A 25,349-nucleotide genomic window follows, 5' to 3' on the forward strand; every position below is an offset into this window, starting at 1 on the left:
TGTGTCAGTCATTGAGGAATTAACTGGTTAAAGGAAACTACTGCCTTAATAGCTTGCTGTATTGATTAATATAGGAAAAATAATTTGTTTCTATAATAGTCATCTAAAAGAATTTATGTTTGACCTCAAAATTTTATCCTGTAGTTGTATACAAATCTTGTTCTGTAGTCTGCTGTTCCAAAGTCTACATAACACAGCTATTGATCTTTAAAAAACAAAAACAAAAAAACAAAAAACCTAGTTCCCTACTGGGAATGAATACATTTTTACTTTCATGCAATCTAGTACAATGTTGTAAAAAAAAAAAATCTAAATCACACAAAAAGCTTTCTAACAGATTTTCTACTTAATGCATGTTAGTAAATACTATCATCAGTTACAATTACTGGGAGTAGTAGCAAATACCTATAACCCAGCACTTGGGAGGCAAAGGCAGGAGGATCAGAGAAAATGCAAGGTCAGGCTGAGCTACATGGTGACCAGCCAGCACTACAGAGCAAAGCATAGCATGTCTTCAAAAACAGAAAAGGTAAAATCTGCAGTATCTCTATTCAAAAGTATAGAAAAGCCAAGGTAGACTATTAAACTTAACACTTTATCATTTTCAGCAATCCACAATACTATTCATAATTATTATGTTTAAAATCCGGTCAGAGGCATGGCTCGGCACTTGTTGCTCTTGAAGAGGAGCAAGTTCGATTCTCAACACCTACATGTAACTCACAACCATCCATAACTCAAATCCCAGGGACCGTGATGCTTTCTTCCTACTTCTGTGGACACCATGCACACATGTAGTATACATACAGATATGCAGGTAAAAAGCATAGCAAATGAGATAAAATAAATGCTGGTGGGGATGCAAACTAGTACAGCCATTTTGAAAATCTATCTGGCGCTATCTCAGAAACTGGGAATAAGCCTTCCTCAAGACCCAGCTATTCCACTCCTTGGAATATAATATACCCAGAAGATGCTCCAGCACACAACAAGTACATTTGCTCAACCATGTTCATAGCAGCCTTATTCATAATAGCCAGAACATGGAAACAGCCTAAGTGTCCCTCAGTAGAAGAATGGATAAAGAAACTGTGGTACATTTACATGATGGAATACTACTCAGCTATTAAAAACAAGGAATTCTCAATATTTGTGGACAAATGGATTGAACTAGAAATGATCATAATGAGTGAGTTAACCTAGAAGCAGAAAGAGTCAAATGGTATATACTCACTTATATCTGGACACTAGCCCAAGGGGCATGTCCCATGAAAGTCTTCACTTATCAAGAAAGTGGGACAGAGGGGAGGACATCCTATTAGGACTCCAGGTGAGAGAAGCATGAGAGAAGGGGGAAACAGAAGGATCCAGAGGGTCCCAGAAACCTATAAGAAGAACATTATGACGGGAGGATCTGGGCCCAGGGGTCCTGCTCAAACTATGGCATCAGCCAAGGACAATACATGCCCTAAACTTCGAACCCCTACTCAAATCTAGCCAATGGACAGGACATTCTCCACAGTTGAGTGGAGAGTAGACTGACTTTCACACGAACTCTGGTACCCCATATTTGACCACGTCCCCTTGATGGGGAGACATGGTGGCACTCAGAGGAAGGATAGCAGGCTACCAAGAAGAGACTTGATACCCTATGAGCATATACAGGGGGAGGAAGTCCCCCTCAGTCACAGTCATAGGGGAGGGGAGTAGGGGGAAAATGGGAGGGAGGGAGGAATGGGAGGATACAAGGGATGGGATAACAATTGAGATGTAATATGAATAAATTAATAATATATATTAAAATAAATAAATACATACATACGTAAACAAATACAATGATGTAAGATAATTTAAAAAAAGAAAGAACGAAAGAAAGAAAGAAAGAAAAAAAAAGAATACCCAAAATGCCATCCTGCTTATTGGAAAGACAGTATTTTTTAAATTTCTACACTATTCCATAATATAGTGACCCCCACAGTATACTCTGCAAACACACAGGTAGTAAGCAAACACCTTCAGTTATCAGTGACCTTAAGACTAGAGGGATGTGGACAAGTAAACAGCGCGTCGGGGTGAGGCTAGGGGAGCACAGGGAATCCCTGTTCCAGTCATCGCAAACTCAAAATGCTCCCACATTTTTCAAACTATTTGGATACTAGCATGAGATCATGAACGGAAAATCCTACACTACAGTGGTTATGTGTGTAAGAAACAAGTGAGTTTTGTGTTAGACTGGGTCCTATCCCCAAGATATCTCATGTATATACAAATACTTCTTAAAAGGTTTTGCAAAAACTTCAAAATAAGAAGACCCAACCATCAACCCCTCAGACAGGAATAAGCAGCCTATGCTGGACGCTGGGACATGCAGTAGGCAGAGGGGAGGGGAGGTTCTAGAGACCAGTCTCAGGCTGTCAGGCTTGGGCCACAGGTGTGTTTACCTGCTCAGTCATCTTGACAACTCAAATTTTCTAGTCCTTAATTGGACAGTGAGTCTGTAAGAATTCATTTGCTATTATATTTCCTAACATTTATGTATTTATATATAAATTTTAAACCATTTTTAAGACATAGCTGGGGCCAAAGAGATGGCTCAGCATTAAAACTGTCTTCCTGTACAAGTCTGATGACCTGAGTTCAATTCCCAAAATCCAACGTAAAAAAAACACATCTGGCTTCCCTTTTTCCTTAGCCATCCTGGCAGCTGCTGTTGGCTGGAGGCTGTTCTATGCCTAAAGCAGGAAGACAGCGGCCACAAAGAAGGTGAAAAACTCTCTGCAGTCAATCAACTTGCTATGAAAACTGAAAAATATATCCTGGTATGAAGCCAACTTTGAAGATGATCAGCCAGGGTAAAGCGAAATTGGTTACCCACGCCAACAACACGGCCAGCTGTAAGGGAGTCCAAACGGAACACTATGAGAGGCTGGCCCAGCTGCTGTCCATCCCTATAATGGCAATGATATCAAATGGGGCTCAGCATTTGCAAAATCCTACTGAGTATACATACTGGCTCTCATCGTCCCAGGTGATTCTGATCTCATTAGAAGCACACCACAACAGACTGGTGAAAAGTAAACCATCGGAGCTGTTCTTTAATAAACTTTGTCAGAGCTTGTCTTAAAACAAAACCACACATTTGGAAGTCTAGTATGGTGGATGGTGTACGCCTTTAACTCCACCACTTGGGAGGAGGAAGCAGGCAAACGTCAGGGAGTGCCAAGCCAGCCGGGGCAGTAAACTGAGACACTGGCTCAAAACACACGCAAGTGAGCAAAAACTCAAAACACACACAAATAAAAACCACACAAGGAGCGGCATACATCTCTAATCCCAGCACTCCTGTGGCAAAGGTGGAGGGGAGACAGGAATGTCCTAGGCGCTAGAAGGCAAGCTAGCCTGGGGTACGAAACACAGCAGCAGAAATCTGCTCTGCATGCCTCAGTGAGGCGCAGGAAGAGAACGGACTTCTGAACACTGTCTTCCGACCACTGTATGAATTCTCTGGCCAAGTGCACGCCAGCATTTATACAAGCACAAACCAGTAAAATTTTACTTTAAAAACCTACAAACAGCTGGATATTGTGGCACACAACTTTAATCCCAGAACTGGGTAGGTAGAGACAGAGAGATGAGGAATTCAAAGCCAGCATTGGCAGTATGTCTTTTAAAGGTTAAAAAAAAAAAAAAAGTAAGGCCAGAGAGATGGCTCAGTGGTTAAGAGCTCTGACTGCTCTGCCTAGGACCCAGGTTCACTCACCAGCAGCCAGGTCAGGTGGCTCACAACTGCCTTTAACTCCAGCTACAGGAAGAGCTCAGTGTATACTCTGAAATATTTTCTGTGCTTTGTTTCCCAGAATCTGGCATGTGAAGTTCTCCTATCTGCCCACTAGAGTTGAGAAACAACTGGCTAGGACTCTGCAGATATGAAGACTTTTCAAGTCAATTTGGGTCATTTAAGTCCATTCAGAGATGCAAGCTTTTACGATAATTCATCCTAGGATGGCTGGTCCTAGGCAACATCTTGTAAACACACTTCACTTGTCTCTCCCACTGAATGTAGTAGTAGCAGCAGCAGTAATCTGGACAGGATGCATAGAGCAGGCAGAACAGGGAAAGCAGTGCCAGACCTGGGAGCATTATTTAACCAGCTGTGCGTCTACCTTACCCGCCTCCTGCCCACCCCCCAATGTTCCAAGCCTGTGCTTAACACAGCTGACAACTCCTGTAGTAATTTGTCTCAAGGAACAAAAAAGAAAGTAATGCCCAGAGATAGTAGATGCCTTCTTTCTCTTTCATATATACCTAGCACCAATCAGGTAATTCCAAAACCCAGTGGAGGGGAAGAATGGATATTTGTAAGAGCAAAACCATGAAGCTCTCTATCTCCAGTCCCCACAGTGATGGTTGTAAGGGGGTGCCCTCACGCAACACCCACTGCTTCTAGCCTGCTATCTGTTCTAGGTCCCTTCACTTCTGGCTGATTCCAGCACACCTGTAGGAGCAGACTACAACGTCAGGGCAGACACTGAAAAAGGAAGCTCTAGGGAGCTGGATTCTCCGAGAATAACAGTATTTAGAAGTCAAGTGAGCATTTCTACTTTACTGATTTGCTTTGCAGTGCCGGTGGTAGAGGACAGGGGCTCCTACACCTGGCAGACAATCCTCCACCAGTGAGCATCATCCTTAGTCCCACAGGAGTTTGCATTAAGTAATCCTTGGATCAAAAAAGCAAGTCTCGGGGGAAATAAGATGGTTTAGAGAGAGAGATGGGAAGGATGTAAGTTTAGTATTCAGGTATGAAACACTCAAAAAAGTTAAAAGGCATTTTAAAGAAAATAAAATACAGCATATATAAATTTGTGAAATAAAAATTACAATAATTCAAAAGAAAAGAGCAAGAGAAACAATTCCTAGCTCTTTTTCTTTTAGCATCATCTTCATATAAATCTAACCAGAGAGGGGTCAAAGAAAGGAAACTAGGCTGGATAGGTAATCAGTAGGCGCCTCTGGCATGCAAAGGTCCTGAACGTATTCCCACTAAAAGTAAAACACAAAACTTCAAAACTAAAAATATAGAAAAGGGACCAGTGAGTAAGAATGGAGCTCTCAGATGCAGCAGACACACAATCTACACAAGGGAGTGTCCTAGTCAGGGTTTCTTTTTGTTCTGTGTTTGTTTTTTGAGACAGGGTTTCTCTGTGTAGCCTGGGCTGACTCCCTTTGTAGGCAGGGCTGGCCTCACGGAGATCTGCCTGCCTCTGGCTCCCCCAGTGCTGGCATTACAGGTATGCTAGTTAGAGGTTCCATGGCCATGACCAGAATGCGAGCTGGGGAGGAAAGGGTTTAGTCAGCTCACACGTCCACAGCACTGTTCACCACTAAATGAAGTCCGGGCAGGAGCTCAAACAGGGCGGGATCCTGGAGGCAGGAGCTGAGGCAGCGGCCATGGAGGGTGCTCTATGCGGCTTGCTCAGCCTCCTTTCTTACAGAACCCAGGAGCACCAGCCCAGTGATGGCCTCACCCACAATGGGCTGGGCCCTCCTCTATTAATCACTAATAAATGCCTCACAGCTGCATCTCATGGAGGCATTGTCTCAATCAAGGTTCTGTCCAATCAGAGAACGCCAGTTTGTGTGTCATGTTGACAGAAGACTAGCCAACAGAGGGAGAAAGCCTAGTAAACTTGCAAGAACTTTTATTTTGTGGAAGGTACTGTTCAGAAATAAAAGGAATGGGCTGGAGTTAGTTCAGCGCTGAAGAACATTTGTTCCTCTTGCAGAGGACTCAGGTTCCGTTCCCAGCACCCACAAGGCAGCTGACCCACAACTCCCTTTTCCGGCCTCCATGGGCACCAAGTATGAATGTGGTGCACATGCATACATGAAGCCAAAACACTTCTTACACATAAAATAACTACAAATCTAAAAAGAAATAAAAGGGAGTGAGCCTGCAGGTAGCACTCTGACTATCATCGCTCAGCCGCTGACCTTTGCAGTGTACTGCTACAAAATACACCTGTTTTCTTAGAGAGAAAGTGGGGGGGGGGGGGGGATACACTCACTGAACCATAACCTCTGACAAATTTAATCAAAACTATAAAACATAATTCAAACACAGGCACAGAAAACATCTACTGTCATTACTTTTGCACAGCTGTGACTAAATTGCCTGAGAAGAGGCTAAAAGGCAAAATTTTTGTTTTGAGCCAGTTTCAAAGTTATTAATCAAGTCATGTGGCCCCATGAGGCTGGGCAAAATATGCAGCATAAAAACTGTTCACTTCATTCATGGTGCTCCAGGGAGCAGAGAAAGGGACAGTAGAGACAGGAACGAGGAAGATGCAGACTCGAGGACTCCTGAAAATAACTGACTTCCTCTACAGACCATGCTTCCTTCTTTTCCTCACGTCCTAACTGTACATAATAATATGAATCCACCTAAGGATAAGCCCATTCCTCACAGCAGAGTCTGTATGTCCTAATCACCCAGGACCTTCGCACACATCCAAGAGTGTGCTTCACTACTCAACTAGGCATTCTTAATCCAACCAAGCTGACAGTCAAAATTAACCACGGCAGCATTGTAAGGAGCACAGAGACACGAAAGCATTAAGAAATCTGGCCAGTTTAACAGAATAAACACGCTGAGGACTCTTAGCCTCGTTATGGGTAGGAATGTTGAGTCCACAGGGCAAAGACTGTGGAGCACAAAGAGAAACAGCACTCATCAACGAGTGTAAAAGAACAGTGTGTGTTACGGTTTGACTGTGAAATGTCTCCCACACTCTCCATGTCTTCAGGGCTTGGTTTCCAGCTAATGGCACTATTTTGGAAAGTGCTGGAAACTTGGGAGGCAGGGTGTAGCTAGAAGAGGCAGATGGCCTCAGGACTGGATCTAGGTAGGGCCCCTTCCTGTCTTTGAGAGTCCTCCCTGCCACGAGGTGACCACACCCTTCTGCTGCCATGCTACTCTGCTCCATCCTAGGTCCCTGGAAACAGGAAGCACATCGTGAGCTTAAAGCACTTACCACAACAGGCCTTTCCCCCTTGGTATTTCTAGAGGGCACTTTGTCATGTGAAGAAAACCGCTTTCTAGAGCTCCAGACACTCCAACCCTGAGCAGAGGCTCCAGAGGCTCTTACATCAAGTAAAGGGCGGGCGCTGACAACCCGACAAGAATTTTCTGTACTATACTACACTTCTAAAGTTAACCTAGGACAGTAGAAGCCACTCTTTCAATTAAAAACTAACACTTTTCTCACTACCCAAAAGTAATTACCACAAAATATTTTAAGCTTCATATTTTTAAAAGGTCCAATAAATATAAGATCTTAATCAATGCTATATTATGAGGTCTATTTTATTTCTCAAAAATGTATGTGTAATAAGGATATTAAAATGAATTTCAAACTTTAAAACAAAAGGTATAAATTTTACCCAACTACCTTTATGTATAATGAAGAAATCCCTTGAAAAGCTTTGCTCTTTCCATTCAATGAGTGGTGGTCTACAGAAGACTCAAAACATCTGCATTTACTTTAAAGCTCATCAAGACAGAGTGACACTTTTAGGAGAAGCATATGGCTTGCTGAACAGTCATCTAGAACGGATCTTTTGTCAAGCAAGGACCTTTTACTTGTGTATGAAGTGGCAAAATAAAGCAAGGAATATACTTTTGAGCCCTAGAAAACACAAAGAAATAATTCTTCACCTGGCTTGTTAAGGAGACAGCAAAACACACTACAAAAGCAATCAGATCTGCACTGCAGAGAAGGCTCCCCTCAGAAGAAACAATTCTAGGAGACCACTGAAACAAAAGAACTCTAGAGAAGCAAGGAACTTGCTCAAAAATTTCACCCGGACAAAGATCACCTCCCTAAAAAAGCACATTTCCACTATAAAGAATAAGACACTTTCTTCCTAACCCTCTGAAGGGCAGAGTTCAACAGCTGTGCCATATTAAACCTGAGCCCTTCCAAAATGAAGACCCAGAGCCTCTAGAGAGGAGTAACATGGCCTGCTTCCTCCAAAGTACCAAAATGCCTCCTCTGCCTCTAACTCACCCCACCCCCACCCGCACTTAGTATATAAATGAGTAATGCAAAAACTGAAGCTTTTGTTTCTGGAAATCTCCCCTATTTCTTTGAAAATAAAAGCTTATTAAAACTACTTAGAGGGGGGAAAAAGTCAGGAGTTTTCTGCCCGAGCTTCCTCTCAGACTTGCCAGAGCTAAGAAGAAACCTATATTTACTGAAGCAAGAAACTGGCAAAGGTATCTATCTGACCACCTCAGATGGACATAACAGGTGACTCTGATGAACCGCTGACATTTAAAAAACAAAACACCAAGTTGGGGGGGTGATCCTAATTTTTTTTAAGTAAGTCTAGTGAATGCAGGCAAGGAGAAAGATTTCAATTGGTTAATTAATTCTAAAAACTTAAGGCTGCATTTACCTGTCAAAGTACTCAACAGACAGAAAGAACTTGAAACAGGAATTCTGAATTGTCCCTTTGTCCTTACAGAATAGTATATAAAATATTCAAATATTTAGATGAGAGCAGCTGCCAAAAAATTCAGTCATAACAGATTCTTTTAACATCTTCGGACTATATAACTGGAAAAAAAAAAGGCTATATAAGAACTCAGCTATTAACAATATTTTCTGTCAACCTTAAAAGAGTGTAAGATTTTATTCTTTGTTTGTGTGTGTGTATGTCTATGTGCTGAAGTGTGGAAGTCAAACTACATGTATAAGTCAAACTATTTTCTGCTAAGGAGAACTTAAGTCATATCTCTTTTGTATCTGTCTACTCATCTAAAAAAAAAAAAAAAGAATGAGAACTACTTTACCTTCCCCTTTTGGGATTAAGGATGTGTCTGCATTCCAGCCAAATAACATAGACCTAGAATGTCTTTGGATGTGATCAGAGCAGCCATGTTGCCGGATTAAAATTCTTCTACAGGAAATACAAGACTCAATATAAGGGAAATGCTTTGGCACACTGGCTAAATGAATCACAGTAAGTTAGAAAAGTTAAGTATGCTGACTTTCTGCTCACAACAAAAATGATAAAAGGGATGAAAATCTTTATAAGCTTCTCCGTTTGAGTTCATCTGGATCGGGCTCCGCCTGTGCTCTGTCTGAACTCTATACTCACCTCACCTCCAGACCATCCCAGCAGGTGTTACTGAGGAACCAGGGGCTCCATCTTTTCCCACTGTGCCTCATATGGTTAACACGTCCTGTAAAGCCCTCCACACAAGTCCTCACAGTCCAGGAAGTGCCCTTCTCAAACTACTCATTTCCACTTCCGGTTTTTAAATTTTCAAAAAAAGGAGTCAGGACACTTTTCTTGTCATATGTTAAGTATAAATCCATTCATAAACAATCTCAATACAGAAATTAACAGCGTTCAAGGTGAATATCCTAAACTGAGACCACTACAAATTGTAGTGTACAAATTGTAGATATTTTTAATTCACATTTATGTAGGCTAGTGCCTATCTGGCTCTTGCTGTTACATCACTTAAAACCTACTTTCCCACATGAATATACACACACATACAAAATAAATAAATGTAAACAAAAATATTTAAAGTAGAAGTAGAAGCCAACCTATTGATCTTGAATGTTTACCAAGTTAGCCTTTCCTTTCCTATGAAGGTATAATAAGCACAGAACTGACGTCAATCTTAGAACTGCCTCACTAAGGTCTCTACAGGGTCAACTTCACAGTGGGCAGGAAGCCACAAAACACAGCCAATCACTGGGAGCACAGAGCAGACTTCACAGAAGTCCCATCCACCTCGTCTTTATCACAGAGACAGACCTGCTAGCCTAAGAGCTGTGCCTCTGAAAATACAAAATCTAGTCCAACTGTGAGCAGCAAGGTGACACGGGTGACACAAGCATGCGCAGACATGTTAAATGAAGGAAAACCTAACAACACAATAAGCACCTCAAGTTTCAAGTTGTCACCATCTTGAAAGAGAAAACCAGCGGAGCTGCTGAGTCTCCTATCTTACATGGGTAGAATGTGTGCTGGAAAACACTTAGGACAGTAGGGATGTAAGGGGAAGAATGGATGACCAGTGATGACTTTACCCTCTACACACACACACACACACACACACACACACACACACACACACACACGTGTGCACACACGCATGCACACACACACACGTGCACACACGCATGCACACACACACAGGCAAGCTCAATAGGTAAGCTGCCAATACTAGTCCTACTCCGCTTTCCCTCCAGTCAGGACACAGCTGGTGCTTTGCCTTTCTCTTTTATTCTTGCTGGTTTTTTCTATAGTGACATTAGAATTGAACTCAAATGTGTATGTGGTAGGGAATTGCTTCCCTCTCCTCTCACCGCTTGCCTCACTGATTTCTCTCTCCCTTACTTCACTCACCTCAAGTTTGATGGATGCCACAGCAGTTTCTTTAAGGATTACAGAAGGCTGTTTTTTGTTTATTTGTTTTTTGGTTTTTCGAGACAGAGTTTCTCTGTGTAGCCTTGGCTGTCCTGGACTCACTTTGTAGACCAGGCTGGCCTCAAACTCACAGCCACCCGCCTGCCCCTGCCTCCCAAGCGCTGGGATTAAAGGCGTGCACCACCACCGCCCAGCTATTTAAGCTTTTAAAATCATTACTCTCACCACAAACTGTAAAAAGTTTCCATACAAACAAGGGAGGGAAACATAGTTGTCTCAAGATGCACATAATAAATGTAAAAATAAACGTGGTAGTGTAAAGTCAAAATTATTTCCCCTGGGTTTTAAATTTTTAAAAATATAGCGAAGGTCTTCTTATATGATTTCTTTTTAATTTGTTCACTTTACATATCAATTATAGCCCCCCCATCTCCTCCAGGTCCCACCCTCCCCACTTAATCCCATCTTGTAGATTTATAGATGCTATTTTCAAATCTCTAATAACATTAAGTTTAGATGTGTAATAATAGCTATCTGTTTGTAAATCCAGTATTATCTTAACTTCAACTACCATAATTACTGGCAAATACACTAATGGTCCCTTAAATTTGTTTTCAGCTCCAGTCCTGTATGAGTGCATTAGTACTAGGGTACGTAAGTTAGTCCCCATAATGTTTAAGGGGAAAAAGACTAAACTAGATGCCCACCATGTTAGCCTTAAATTAACCACTTAGAGAACTACTTGGAAGTTCTTTCTTTCTTTCTTTCTTTCTTTCTTTCTTTCTTTCTTTCTTTTTCCAGACAAGGTTTCTCTGTGTAGTCTTGACTGTCCTGGATTGGGTTTGTAGACCAGCCTGGCCTCGAACTCACAGAGATCCACCTGCCTCTGCCTCCCCAAGTGCTGGCATTAGAGGTGTGTGCCACCACGCCCGTCGTGGCACTACTTGGGATTTCTTAAGCTCTTCCTATGTAAAGCAAAGCACTTAATAGCAAGTATCTTTTACTCTCCCACAGAATTACAACGTGTCTTTTCCATTGAGGGGACTTTATATGTGTGAGGCTCTACTGCTGCCTACAGAAAGGCCTCCACACGCACATACCGATTTACTTTGTCTTCCCCCCCCCCCCCCAACTCTGGAGTGCTGGGATTACAGTTTAAGTGGACAAGAACAGATTTACTTGGTGCTGGTGACTGAACCCAGTACCTCATGAATGTTAGGCACCTCTGTACCACCATCTCCAGCCCCAGAAGCCTTTTGCAAATCCCCTGACCTTGGTAAAGGCAACCGCTTCTTTGCCACAAAACAACCACTGCTTAAAACTGCAGTAAGATTTACCTCCAAAAGTTCCAGTCAGCTCATTTTAACTCTAACTCCCTTTGTCTTTAGCTTAACACAACATTAACAAGCATTTTTTTTTTTGACAGACCCTGCTTCCCTTTTTCTTTTTTAAAAAGGAATGTAATGGTTTGTTTTTGTTTTGTTTGAGACAGGGACTCTCTACTAGCCCTGGCTGTCCTGGAACTCACAGAGATCCAACTGCCTCTGCCTCCTAGGTGCCGGCATTAAAGGCCTGTGTCACTATGCTTGGCTTTTCTGTTTTCTTTAACTACTATATTGTTCCCACTCCTTATATAGTCTTCCAGCTGCAGTGCAAACGTTTAGAGTAGTCTACACAGCATGCGGCTGTCAACACAAGGCCATGCTTCACTGAAGCAAACTGCGAGAGAAGAGTTAAAACATAACTCCTCAACTATTGTAATGGGATAGCAAAAACGTAGCTGAGAAACTTTCAGGCACTATCGTCGACCTTTTTAGAACTTTCAGGCAGGCAGATCTGAGCTCATCCTAGCTAGGGCTGTTACATAGTGTGCTTCTGTCTCAAACAAACAAACGAAATAAATAAGAATAAAAATCACCTTGCTGCCTGAGGGTCGTTAGCTCCGTGGCGGAGCTCAAGCCTGGAACGGTCAGGCAGGGGTTCCATTCCTACCACAGATAGGAAAACACAGGTACACTAGCCCTTTCCAGTAACTACTACTATTAGCCCTGAAGTCCTAAGTTTTCCTCGTACGCAGAATGACGGCTAAAACAACTTTTCCATGTAGACGCTCAGCAGATGTTTTAACTAACGCCAGCGAAAGGAAAGCAGGGATTTACCCTTCCAGGCTGGCTTAGGGCAAACAGGTGACAAACGGAAGGGATGCAGGACGTAGGGAAAGAAGTCGCCCGGGCTACCACTCCCCTTCTCGGGGGGCCAGGATGCTGCTCGCAGGTCCTCCGCACGGACCCTCCCCGCCCGGTGCAGACCCAGCGCTCCCCGGAACCCGAGGCCCCGCAGGCGCCGGCCGGAGCCCCGGGTCCGTCCCCGCATCCCTAGGGAAGGGTCAGCGGAGGACGCGCTTCCGAGGCCGCCTCCGGGGCCCGGCCGACCGGGCGTCCGCCAGAGTGGAGCGACCTAGGAATAAAGTGTTCGACAAGGCCGATAATTAGGTTACCTGGTTGGGACGCTGGAGACGGAGACGGCAGCTGTAGCCACTGCCCTCCTCCCCAACAACGCCTGTCTCAGCGCCCCTGACATTGAGACCGCCGCCATCTTCCTGCGAGCAAACGCCAGGACGGGAGGACGGATCCCCGCTAGGGACTCACTTCCTTCGTTCTCAAGGCAGTGCGGCCGCAGGGAAACAGAATCGTGAAGTTTTTTGTTTTCCTTTTGATACTGGGGGCTTAGAAAAGAGTTGTAAGGTCTAATTGAGAGAAGTAGAGAGGAAAAGGGATAAAATAAAAATGAAAAGATTCAGTGAATGTAAATGTTGCCTCTATAAAAAGTAATCCTTGTTAGTAGGGTTGGTTATTTATACTAAGACTGAGAAGGCCGGGGGGGGGGGGGGGGGGGGAATGCTCCAAAAATGTAAACACCTGTAACTCATAATTTTTTCAAAGAACTCCGATATCTGAGGCTGAGCCCACTGGAAGAGCCGGAGGGCTCCTTGAGTCTTTGAGAAACTAAAGTAGTACTTTCCTAAAGTGTTGCCAGATTCTGTTTGCAAGCCTTCAGAACAGGCTGCGCTCAGGTTGATGGTCTGCAATCATAATAATCATATTTTCCACACTAAAAATCTGGCCTCGCCAAAGATTTTTTTTTTTTTAAAGAAAGAAAGAAAAGACGAAAGAAAGAAAGAGCATATGGATTTACATGAACTCTAGTGGGGGCTGGGGATATATAGCTCAGCTGGTGGACTGCTTGCCTAGCAGGTGACCAGGGGCCTGGCGGTGCACCCCTGTAAGCCTTTCATTTCTAGCAAACCTTGGGTCTGAGGCTGAGGAAAGAAGGTTTCCGTGGAGGGTTGTCTCTGGCGCTACTTAGGCTAAAAACTTGCCCCGCCCCCGCCCCCGCCCCCGCCCCGCCCTCAATGGGGGCGGAGCCATCCTGATTACGCCCTCCCCCTTCTCTATCGTCCTTCCATTTTTCACCCATCTCTCCCCAATCACCATTAAAAGCAACAATAACGGAAGATTATAAACAATAACCAGCTTTAACCACCGTGAGTCCTATCTAATCTTATCTGGCTCCTCAACAAACCTTTTCCTTTCTTCTAAGGCTGGGGGTGGAGGGTGCACCAAACCCAGGGCAAATGTGCAGTTTATCACGCAACTACTTCCCTAGCTTTTTTGTTTCTTACAAGAGACAATATCTCTCGATGTGTTGTCCAGGCTGGACTTCAACTTACACTCCTCCTTCAGCCTTCAGAATATTAATACAGCTTTTCATGGACTAGCGTTTTCAACGTTGTTTCTCAAATGGTACCCCCAACACTGATGAGGGACACTAATTTTGCAAGAGCTTAGCAGACCGCCTGAAAAAAAAAAGTTTTTATATTGATACAGCCTTAACTTGGGGTTTTATAATACCTATCATGATTCTTTTTTTTTTTTTAAGATTTATTTATTTAAGTATACAGTGTTTCACCTTCATATATGCCTGCATACCAGAAGAGGGTACCAGATTTCACTATAGATGGTTGTGAGCCACCATGTGGTTGCTGGGAATTGAACTCAGGACCTTTGGAAGAGCAGGCAGTGCTCTTAACCTCTGAGCCATCTCTCCAGCCCCCCATCATGATTCTTTTTCAATGTATTTATTTGTGTAAGCATGCAAATGCACGCCATGGCATACTCGAAGAGGTCGGAGAGCAACTTGCCGGAGTCTGTTTTCTCAATCCGATCTCAACTCACGTCATAGGTTCTGTGGCAAGTACTTTTACCACTGAGCTCACTAGCCGGGTCTCTAGGGTTGTTCTTAATTCCTCTTCTTGCCTCACTCTTTCTAACATATCCAGAACTTGACTTTTTCCCGGCCTGCCTCTCCTAGACTCTGATCCAAACCATAACCCTCTTTTGCTGGGATGTGAGCGATCAAAGCTGTTGGGTCAGACAGTTCCCTTCCTTTCTGCCAAACACCGCAAAGGCTTTCTAGCTCAGCGAATTAACAGAAAAGACAGAGACCTTATTATGACGTTTAAAACCCAGTGGAGGGACCAAGATGTGGCTTGGTGGTTGACTTCTGCCCACCATGGAGAAGTGCCCGGGTTCAGTCGCAGCACTGGAGGGAAAAAGACTATTGACTTCACTTACTCTGTTCCCCTCGATTGCTACACTCTAAACCCAATCGCCTCTTGTTGAGGCCTACTTCAGCCCGCAATATAGCATAACTGTAGCCATTTTGTTTTCAGTCTCCATCTTGATTATAAGGTGAAATTAAGTTTAAGTTTTTAGGCTCTGCCTTCCAGTGATTATATCTCTATGGTTTCATTTCTCAAACTGTTTGTTTGTTTTTTCAAAACATGGTTTCTCTATGTTATCTTGGCTGTCCTGGACTCTCTCTGTAGACCAGGCTGGCCTCGAACTCACAGCAATCCGCCTGCCTCTGCCTCCCGAGTGCTGGTATTAAAGCACCACCACTCCTGGCTTCATTTCTCAAACTTTGTATACTTTGTTACCTAGACACTCTGTAAAGCCCCCCAACCACAGAACCCATCAAACTAAAGGTCAGTTAGAAATGCTTTGTCTACCTTGTCAAAATGATGTAATGTTGCTTCCTACTGTGGCCCTGATTGGTCAGTTCTTGTTCCGTGTTCAACTAAACTTCCATCAATCTGAGTCTGGTGTTCGAATGGTCAGTGTGTAGCTATTCTTGAACCTTAAGACTCTTCGCTATTTCCAGAGTATGCTGGGCATACCTCTATCTGAAAGACTTCCTCTGACATTCTCTACGCCCAGGATACTTTTCTAGCTTCTGAATGCCCTTCTTCTGTTTGTCTCCTTTGTCCCTTGCTCCCGGGCTTTCTCTGCCCTTCATCCTACAATTCTGCTCATGTGTCACCTTCAGGCTCTTTCTTTCTTTCTTTCTTTCTTTCTTTCTTTCTTTCCTTCTTCCTTTCTTTCTTTTCTTTCTCTCTTTTTAAAATTTTTATTTTATTTATTTATTTATTTATTTTTGAGACAGGGTTTCTCTGCGTAGCCTTGGCTGTCCTGGACTTGCTTTGTAGACCAGGCTGGCCTCGAACTCACAGCGATCCACCTGCCTCTGCCTCCCCAGTGCTAGGATTAAAGGCCTGCGCCACCACGCCTGGCTGTGAGGCTCTTTCTAATCTCCAGTTTCAACCCCACCCCAGGCATTTTTATATGTATTTCCAGATTTATTTTTCTTCTGTTTTGCATTTTGTGTTAGGCCTTTGTGAAATTTCTATAGTATAACTTGTGAAGCAAGAGCAAAAATCCTTCAAAAAATAAGGTCAGTTTTTATTTTTTTATTATTCACTTATTTTTTTTATTTAATGTGCATTGATGTTTTGCCTGCATGTATGTCTGTGTGGGAGTATTAGATCCCTTGGAACTGGACTTACAGACAGTTGTGAGCTTACAGCGTTGTGGGTGCTGGAAATGGAACCTGAGTCCTCTGAAAAAAACAGCTAGTGTTCTCAACTGCTGTGCCAACTCTCCAGCCCCTAAGATCAAATTTTAGAGGCTTTTCTTGGCCTCTGGGAACAATTTCTTAAATTCTGTAATAAATATTGATAAGAAAAATTTTCTTTTTACTTACAATGATAACCAAGCTATATAATCTTATTATTACTTTTACCTAAACATTTACAATGGTCCACACTGGATTATCAAATTCTGACAGATTATCAAATTCCTTTGACAGAATCTTGGTATGTAGCCCAGGCTGGCTTCAAACTCACCATCATCCTACAAGGACAGGCATGCTGGTTCATTTGGCCTCGTACTTGATGCATAGTGGGTGTAGAAAGCTGAGGGTGTTGGTGCATGCCTTTAATCCTAGTACTTGAAAGGCAGAGGCTGGCAGAGCTCTGTAAATTCTGGGCCAGCCTTGTCTCCGTGGCGAGTTCCAGGCCATCCAAAGAAAACAAAGCAAAACAACAACAACAAGAACAACCTAGAGAAAGGAAACAAAAACTACTTATAATTTACACATTTAAAACACAAGTGTCGTTCTCTTGTTTGGTGTTTAGGAAAAGGCTTGCATAGATCATGGTCACTGTGACCACCCTCTCTGTTCCATAGATCTTACCGGTTTCTAAAATACCATCCTTCAACATGTGTCACTTACTAAAGACCTGGTAGCTATCACAGATGAGGACTTCCTGTGGCTGGAAAGGGATCAGAAAGCCTAATCTACTTCTTAATAAGCTTTCACTAAAAAAAAAAAAAAAATTAATAACAGCCACTTTGATTTTCTTATTTTTTACATTTCAGGGATTGGATATAAGCTGGGTAATGAAACAGACATAGTTTGTTGTGTGCGGGTTTGTTTGTTTGTTTTAATATAATTTCATCCAAACTACAGATTATGCTAGTAAGCTTAATAGAATGTCTCAATGCAAATTGCATTTTACTGTTTAAAATAAGAGCATTGGATAGAAATTGACTTCGCTTCTTGGTTGCGTTTCATGCATGGTGGCCAAAAGAAACATTTAGCTTAGTATTTTTGATGGCACATGAAATTTACAATGGATCTAAAGTTGTCTGTTTTTAATTTTTCTCCTTGTACATGGGTCTTTAATAAAGCATCCAGAAAGATAAATTAAAACCAGATATTTCTATCAGAAGTTTCACACAAAAATCACCAGAGGCACGGCAAAATCCCATCATCATTTACTGGCTACAAACTAATTTCTTAAATCACATCTTATATTTTTATTACTAATTTAATTGAAAAACCTTGAACTAACACAGTATCATCTTATAAAATTATCATGACCTCTGGCAGGGCTTTTGAGACCTTGGCAACCAATGAGACAATTTTCATGTGTAGTTAAGAACTGTTTCTTGAAATCAGTTTTGGGAAATGGGTGCAAACGATCAAAGTCCCTGTGAGCTCAAGGAATTTTCCTACGCAAATTTAATTGCATGCCCCTTCACACTCTTGAGTTCTAGTCTACGGTTTCAGCAGCTTCTATGTCCTTCTCAAGCTTAACATGTAGAAATCAAACCACTTGTGTCCTTTTTCTCTCTTTCTAACCCACTAGAAAATCTCTTGCCCTTCTATATGCTCTCTGTCTTGGCAAAATACTACTACCTGGCCAACACTGGAAGATGTCATGGACTACAAAAACGTTCCATTATGGGTTGTTTTTTTTGTTGTTGTTGTTTGTTTGTTTGTTTGTTTTTTGGTTTTTCGAGACAGGGTTTCTCTGTGTAGCCTTGGCTGTCCTGGACTCCCTTTGTAGACCAGGCTGGCCTTGAACTCATAGCGATCTGCCTGCCTCTGCCTCCCAAGTGCTGGAATTAAAGGTGAGAGCCACCATGCCCAGCCTATGTTCTATTCCAATAACAAAGAAAAAAAAATCCAGCATCTGAACCATGACACAGTGCCAATTATGTATCTTATTTTTAGAGGTACAATGTGGAGAAATGCACATACCACAAACAACAACAAAAAAATATGGCAATTGCCTAACAATATATTTTTTCCCTTTTGTCCTTGGTAATAAAACTCGTATTTTACTGACATTGGAATAAAGGCTTTATTCATTTATTTTTCTTTTTAATTGAAATAAGTTCTTACTGGGTAGCCTATGGTCCTTCTGTCTCAGGCTACTAAGCACTTTTTAATTAACATAAGTAGCAATATTATCAATTTCTGTACAATGAAATACAAAGGAAATGTGAATTGTTAACTCCTTTTTTAATTTTTATAAATAGGTGTGTGTGCATGATGCAAATACCATTGTTCATCTGTAGATGTCAAAGGACAACTTTGAGAGTCATTCTCTCTTTTCGCCATGTGAGTGTGTGGTGGCAAGCACTTTTAGTCACTGAGACATCTTTGTTTGCCTCGAGTGGCCCAGGCTGGCCTGAAAGCTCACCATGCATCTGAAGATGACCTTGAAACTTCTTCTGATCATCCTGCGTTCACCGCCTGGGTGACAGGATGGCAGGTGTGTGCTGCCATGTCCGCTTCTGTGTGGTTCTGGGGGGTCAAACCCAGGTCAAGTTCTCCACCCACCGAACTACATCCCCAGCCCTCACGCGGCAGCTTTTGAGCATTCTTCTTTAAACATCCATAGCAGCCATATTTCTTTTCCTCCTTCTCCTATTTTCTGTTCTGCTGTGAACCTATAAGTCTGAAAATTCAGATCTTAAAGACAAGACCATACGATGAAAGACTGGCAGTCCGGATCCTCCAACTGTAGTTTTTATACACAAGAGCCACCACCCACTGATCCGCCCACCACCTCCCTGTTCCCACTCCATCCATATATATCACCGTCTCGGGCATGTTTGCAGTTCCCTGGCTTCTCCTGTAATTCTGCACACAGCTCCAACTGGAGACCTGAAACAGCCAGAAGCATCTCTTTAGAGATCAAATGAATCTGGGATTTTTTTTTAAAGATTTATTTTTATTATTTTAAGCGCGCGCGCGCGTGTGTGTGTGTGTGTGTGTGTGTGTGTGGGTGTGGGTGTAGGAGGAGAGCAGGGGTATGTGTATATGAATACAAATGCTCACAGAGGTCAGAGCTGTGAAATCTCCCCCCTGGAGCTGCGGTCACAGGCAGTTAGAAGCCACCTGATGTGGCTGCTGCGAATTGAACTTGGGCTCTCAGGAAGACCAAGCAGTGTGTGCTCTTAGCAACTGAGCCATTTCTCCAGCCAAAATCTGTGCTTCTTGGCCACAGTGCAGAAAAGAATGTCAGAACAAGTTCATATGACGCAGAGCAACAGGTTGCTAAGAAGAGATTTTAGTACAAATTTAGGTGTGGTATTAATAAAAGGAGAGGCGCTTAGGGTGAAGACGGTATCCACAAAGTTAAATGTCTTTTTACAATATCTGTTTGTACAATTTTGATGTTTTCTAAAGTTATATCTAAAAATTTTTTTCTTTTTCTCAGTAAATTAGATCAGAGGTTAGTTCCTGAGATGCCTTAAGTAAGAGTGCAGCTGATAAGATTCAAAACAAAACAAAACAAAACACCATAGTTCACAGGGATAGCAGGGTCATTGAGATGTATTTTGACAGTGAATAAGGGTTATACCCCTGTTTATGAGACTCCCAGGAAATGGTAGGTTTGCCTCTGGGAAATAAGGTCATCTATGCATAAACCTTGGTCCTGAGTCATTGTTATTTGAAACACAAGTACAAAAGGAATATTGTCTCTATGAAGACCACCTTCATGGCAAATTTTGTTCATTGTGCTGGAATTCTTTCATTTTTAGTTTGTTTTGTTTGTTTGTTGTTGTTGTTGTTTTGTTTGTTTGTTTGTTTGTTTGTTTGTTTTGAGACAGGGATTCTCTGTGTAGCCTTGGCTGTCCTGGACTCATTTTGTAGACCAGGCTGGCCTCGAACTCTCAGCCATCCTGCCTCCCGAGTGCTAGGCGTGCGCCACCATGCCAGGCTGGAATTCTTAACGGTTGTCAGATTCTTTCCCCTTCCATGTTCCTTTACCGTTTCCTCCTCTTCTCGCTGCCCTCACCTTAGCCACAGTCCTAAAGAACTTCGTAATAAACGTGACTTCTTCCGTTTCTCCTGCCAGTCACTTCCATTCATCAAATCCTTCACAGCTCTTTTTTCTTCTCAAACCTGTTTGCTGTCTGCTCCATCCTCTTTCTTACTAATGACTTTCTACACGTGGGAAATGAAGCAATCAGAACAGCTTTTAAGCCTCCCCCCCCCGCCCCCCATCCTCCTGCCCCCCCCCCGCCCCCCATCCTCCCGCGCCCCCCCCCACCCCCCGCCAGGGTCACTCACAGGCAGCTGCTTTCGCATCTTCTCTCTACGTCCTTTCTGAAACAGCCGTAGCTCCGCCATTAGGGTCTCTATTTACAGCTAATCCCTCTACATCACAAAGGAGAGAAGGTCTTATCTTGAACCACCTAGGACGACCTGCCCTTCACTTTTATCTGTAGGCATCTCACTCTTTCAGGGAGCTTTCTCTTTGCTCCACAGGCAGAAGCTTCTTTCTCCCTAGTTTGATTAACAATTAAGGGTACTCTGACCCCACTTCTCCCACCAACTCTCATCCTGTCTCTTTGCGGCCACACCCCCTCTAACTTTATGGTTACTGCTTTCACTGTTTCTATTCCCAATCTCTTTCCTCCTGAGGTTTCACCGATTCCTCCCCTTACAGGTGACCAGTATTCCTGCTGATAAATCAAAAACCAGTTCTCTGATTTTGCATTTTGCCTATCATTTGACACAATTCGTTTCTCAATCCTTGATATCTCTATGTCGCTGGAGTCACAGGGCATCGTATTGTCCTGACAACTCTACTGTTTTTCTGGGTTGCTTTCTTTTGGTCTCCTGTGCAGGCTCCTCCTCCTCCTCCTCCTCCTCCTCCTCCTCCTCCTCCTCGCAGCTCATTGCTGAGTACTTTTGGAGAGGCCACGACTCAGTCCTTTGCCTTCTCCCGTCCCTCAATAGCATCACCTACTCTGATCTTCAAATTTCACCTGTACACGAGCAGCTTCTCCATCCATGACCATCCTTGTGTGTGTGTGGGGGGGGGGGGGCGATTTTCAGAATTGCATTCCTACCTGCTTATTCCCTAAATTGGATATTAAAGGTTCATAAAGCTAACATGCCGAACTCCATATTTCCCCAAATCTCTCTGACCCAAAGTCTTCCTTGTTTGTTTATTTTTTTTTTCTTCAAAGACTTATTTATTCAAGGACAGCCTGGTCTACAAAACAAGTCCAGGACAGCCAGGACTCCTGTCTCGAAAAGCCAAAAAAGAAAAGGAAAAAAAATTATTTCTATTTTATGCGGGTGTATTTTGGCTGTGTACTGTGTGTGTGTGCAGTGCCTATGGAGGACGACAGAGGGAGACAGAACCTTCTGGAACTGGAATGACAGATGGTTGTTAGCCACCACCACGTGAATGCTGGGAACTGAACCTTGGTCCTGTGTCGATTAGTTTTTGTTGACTTGACACAATCTAGAGTTTTGAGCGGCCTGGGATATTTTCTTGATTAATAACTAATGGGAGAAGACTCAACTCAGTGTAGGTGGTGTCACCCCTGGGTAAGTGGCCCTGGGATGCTTAAGAAAGTAAACTAAGCAAGCCATACAAAATGCAACCCGTTAAGCAGTTCGTCCAAGGTCTCTGCCTCCAGGTTCTGGCTGTGAGCTCTTGCCTGGGCTTTCCTTAATGGTCGACTGTGACCTTGTGCTGGCTGGTTTTATGTCAACTCAACACTAGAGTCATCTGAGAGCTTCAACTGAGAAGAGGCCTCCATAGGACTGGGCTGTAGGCAAGCCTGTAGGGAATTTTCTTAATTAGTGATTGATGTGGGCGGAGCTGGGGGGGGTGCAACCCACTGTGGGTGGAGCCACCCCTGGGCCGGTGGTCCTGAGCTATATAAGGAAGCAGGCTGAGCAAGTCATGCTGCGCAGACCAGTAAGCAGCACCCATCCATGGCTTCTGCATCAGCTTCCTGCCTCCAGCTTCCTGCCCTGCTTGAGTTCCTGTCCCGACTCCTTTCAGTGGTGAGCAGTGATGAGGTAAGCGTGGAAGCTTCATAAACCCTTTCTTCTCAAGTTGCTTCTGTTTCGTCACAGCCGTAGCAACCCTGTCTAAGACAAACCTGCAAGCCAAATGAACACTTTTCCCCCAGCAAGTTGGTTCTGGTTAGTGTTTTATCACAGCAACAACACACTAGGGCAGTATGTGAAAGAAAATATTTATTATTTGTCTTTCTGAGGCTGCCTTATTTCTTTAATACTCTCTTTTCCCCCAACTACTAGGTGGTGATTGAACCTAATGGTAGGATTGTGGCCCAGTCTGCCTACCTGTGATGCTGTTGCCTACCTCCCACTGGGCGTGGCCCTACCCAAGATTATAGCAGGACAAAGCCTCCTTGTGGCTCCCTCTTACCTCTCTCTTTCTGCCTCTTTCTCCCTCTCCCTCTTACCTCTTCTTTTCCTCTTACTTCTCTCTCTCTCCCTGTCTCTCTCCCTGTCTCTCTCCCTGTCTCTCTCCATGTCTCTCCATGTCTCTCTCTCAACTCTCTTCTTCTCTCTTCCTTTGTCTCTGTCTCTCTCTGGGGGCACCCCTCCCCCCTTTCCTCCTCTCCCCATGCTCATACAATAAACTTATCCATCTAATATCTGTAGCCTGACATCTTATTTGTTTTTCATCCACCAATTTTATTCTATTTTTTAAAAATAAGATGCCAGGCAACAGATATGTTAGATGGAGGAGTTTATTACATGTGCACAGGGAGAGAAGGGAAAGGGGAGAGGGGAGAGAGAGAGAGAGAGGAAAGAGAGAGCGAGCCTCCTGGAGGGTTTGTCCTTTTATAATCTAGGGTAGGGCCTCTCCCAATGGGAGGTCGGCAATGACATCACTGGCAGGCAGACTCGGGCAGAATCCTAACACTTAGGGCCTCATACATGCTAGCCAAGTACTGTACGAACCAACACACCATCTCCTCGTTTCTCTTTTTACTTTTTCCTTTTTAAAAAATTTTTTATTTTGGGAATGGATCTCATTAAATTGCCCAGGCTGGCTTCACATTCATTCTGTAGCTCAAAACGGCCTTCAAGTCTTGATGATCCTGCCTCGGTTTCACAGGTAGCTGGGACTGCAGGTCTGAGCCACCGGGCCCGACCCTCCAGCATATTTTCAGTACAGCTGCCGTCACTGTTTTTCTTGAAGTCACTGTTTTCTTGAAGTCACTTCCTCCGAAAGCTTCCCAACATGTCCTTGGTGGCCCTTCATCCGTTGCGTTTTCTTGCTTACCTCCTCTGTTACCCGTCTTTCCTTTTTCGCTGTTATTCTTTCTAAACATGCCAGGCAGGTACCTCCCCTTTGGGGTTTGTATTAATTGTTTGTCTGCCTGGAATTTATTTCCCCTGCATATCAGCTCGGCTCCCTTTAAGTCTTTGATCAAATGTCACCGTTTTCGTGAGACTTTCCATGACGTGTATATTAGTCAGTGTCCGGTCAGGAGAGCAAACCACGTTAGATTATTCCAAGCAGACACACTTAATTCATGAGAACTGTTTATATAGGTGATTGCATTGTACAGAAGCCAAATCAGGTAGCTCGTGAGTCAAGGAAGATATTAAAATCAGTAGGTTGTGTTAGCCCCGGGGGAGCTAACAACACACACACACACACACACACACACACACACACCACTGTTCATGGGATCTGAAACTGTAGCCAGGGTTGTGTAGCAGAAGCTGTGCTCATCAGGCACAGAGAGGGCTTTCCAAAGGAACTAAAAACATGGGGAGGGGAAAAAAAAAGAAAGTCAAGCTCTGCCAAGGCTGAACCGATCTGGAAGCAAAAAATGGGGCGGGGCTGGAGACAGTGGAGGAAGACAATGTTCCTAATTTTCCTGTTCATCAGCCAATTCTTCCCTTCAGTTTAGCTCCCCACCTCATCGCCCCCAGCCCCCTGCCCTAACCAACAACAACAACAACAACAACAACAAATCCGAAGCAGAGGCAACTTATGGAAGAAACTGTTTATTTAAGCATACATTTCCAGAGGGATAGGAGTCCATCTTGGTGGGGAGGCATGGCTGTAATTGGAAGGTGTGGTGGCCAGATCAAGAAGCTTAGCTCACATCCTCCATCACAAGCACACGCGCGCGCGCGCGCACACACACACACACACACACACACACACACACACACACACCGGCTAGCTCCCCACCCCCTTGCCCCCTGACACAACCCTCCCCACCCCCCCTTACCCCTCCAACCCCCAGCAAAGTGCGGTGCGGTTTGAAGACTGTATGTGCTTTTTGTGGCGATGCACCTTGCGTCTACTCGGATAACCTGAGCTCTTTGCATTACCTTATCACAGAATTATCGCTGCAGTCCTTAAAGCAGTCAGTATAAGGCGCATCTTCTGAAAGAGGACTGCTGAAGCCAGCCCTGTAAACGTGGGTGGCGTGGGATAGGACCTGTAGCTTCACTGGGTTGATGCAATGTTGTGGCTCCACTTAAAGTGGGCACCTGCTTGGAAGTTTGATGAATACAAACTCAGAATTGGAGTCTGCTCAGCAAACTGTGGGACGAGAGATTTGCCCAGCTTCTGTCCTCGTCATATACAGAAAAAAAATGAGACCAATAGCAACATCTTATTTATTTATTTCTTATTTTTTTGAGTTTTCGAGATAAGGTTTCCCTGTGTAGCCAGGGGTGCCCTGCACTCGCTTTGTAGACCAGGCTGGCCTAGAACTCACATCGATCTGCCTGCCTCTGCCTCCCCAAGTGCTGGGATTAAAGACATGCGCCACCAAGCCCTGGCTCCAATAGCAACATTTTAAAAATTCAAACAAGGCTAGAGATGGCTTGGAGGTTAAGAGAGTGTACTGGTCTTGCACAGCCCTGAGTTCAGTTCCCAAGCAGCCATGTTGGAG

The 25,349-nt window shown here is 43.7% G+C and overlaps 1 protein-coding gene across 1 annotated transcript in view; it reads right to left on the reverse strand.

Moving 5' to 3' along the window:
* NDUFS4 (NADH:ubiquinone oxidoreductase subunit S4) overlaps positions 1–13,098 on the reverse strand; it is a 95,372-nt gene extending 82,274 nt beyond the window's left edge. Inside the window, exon 1 of the mRNA XM_084802320.1 lies at positions 12,947–13,098. Within this exon, the coding sequence (XP_084658446.1) occupies positions 12,947–13,044 (98 nt within the window). The 5' untranslated portion in view covers positions 13,045–13,098. The remainder of the gene's footprint in view (positions 1–12,946) is intronic.
* Between the last annotated feature and the right edge of the window lie 12,251 nt (positions 13,099–25,349).

The sequence above is a fragment of the Acomys minous genome (genome assembly GCF_964271855.1).
Source record: "Acomys minous genome assembly, chromosome: 11".
NCBI lineage: Eukaryota > Metazoa > Chordata > Mammalia > Rodentia > Muridae > Acomys > Acomys minous.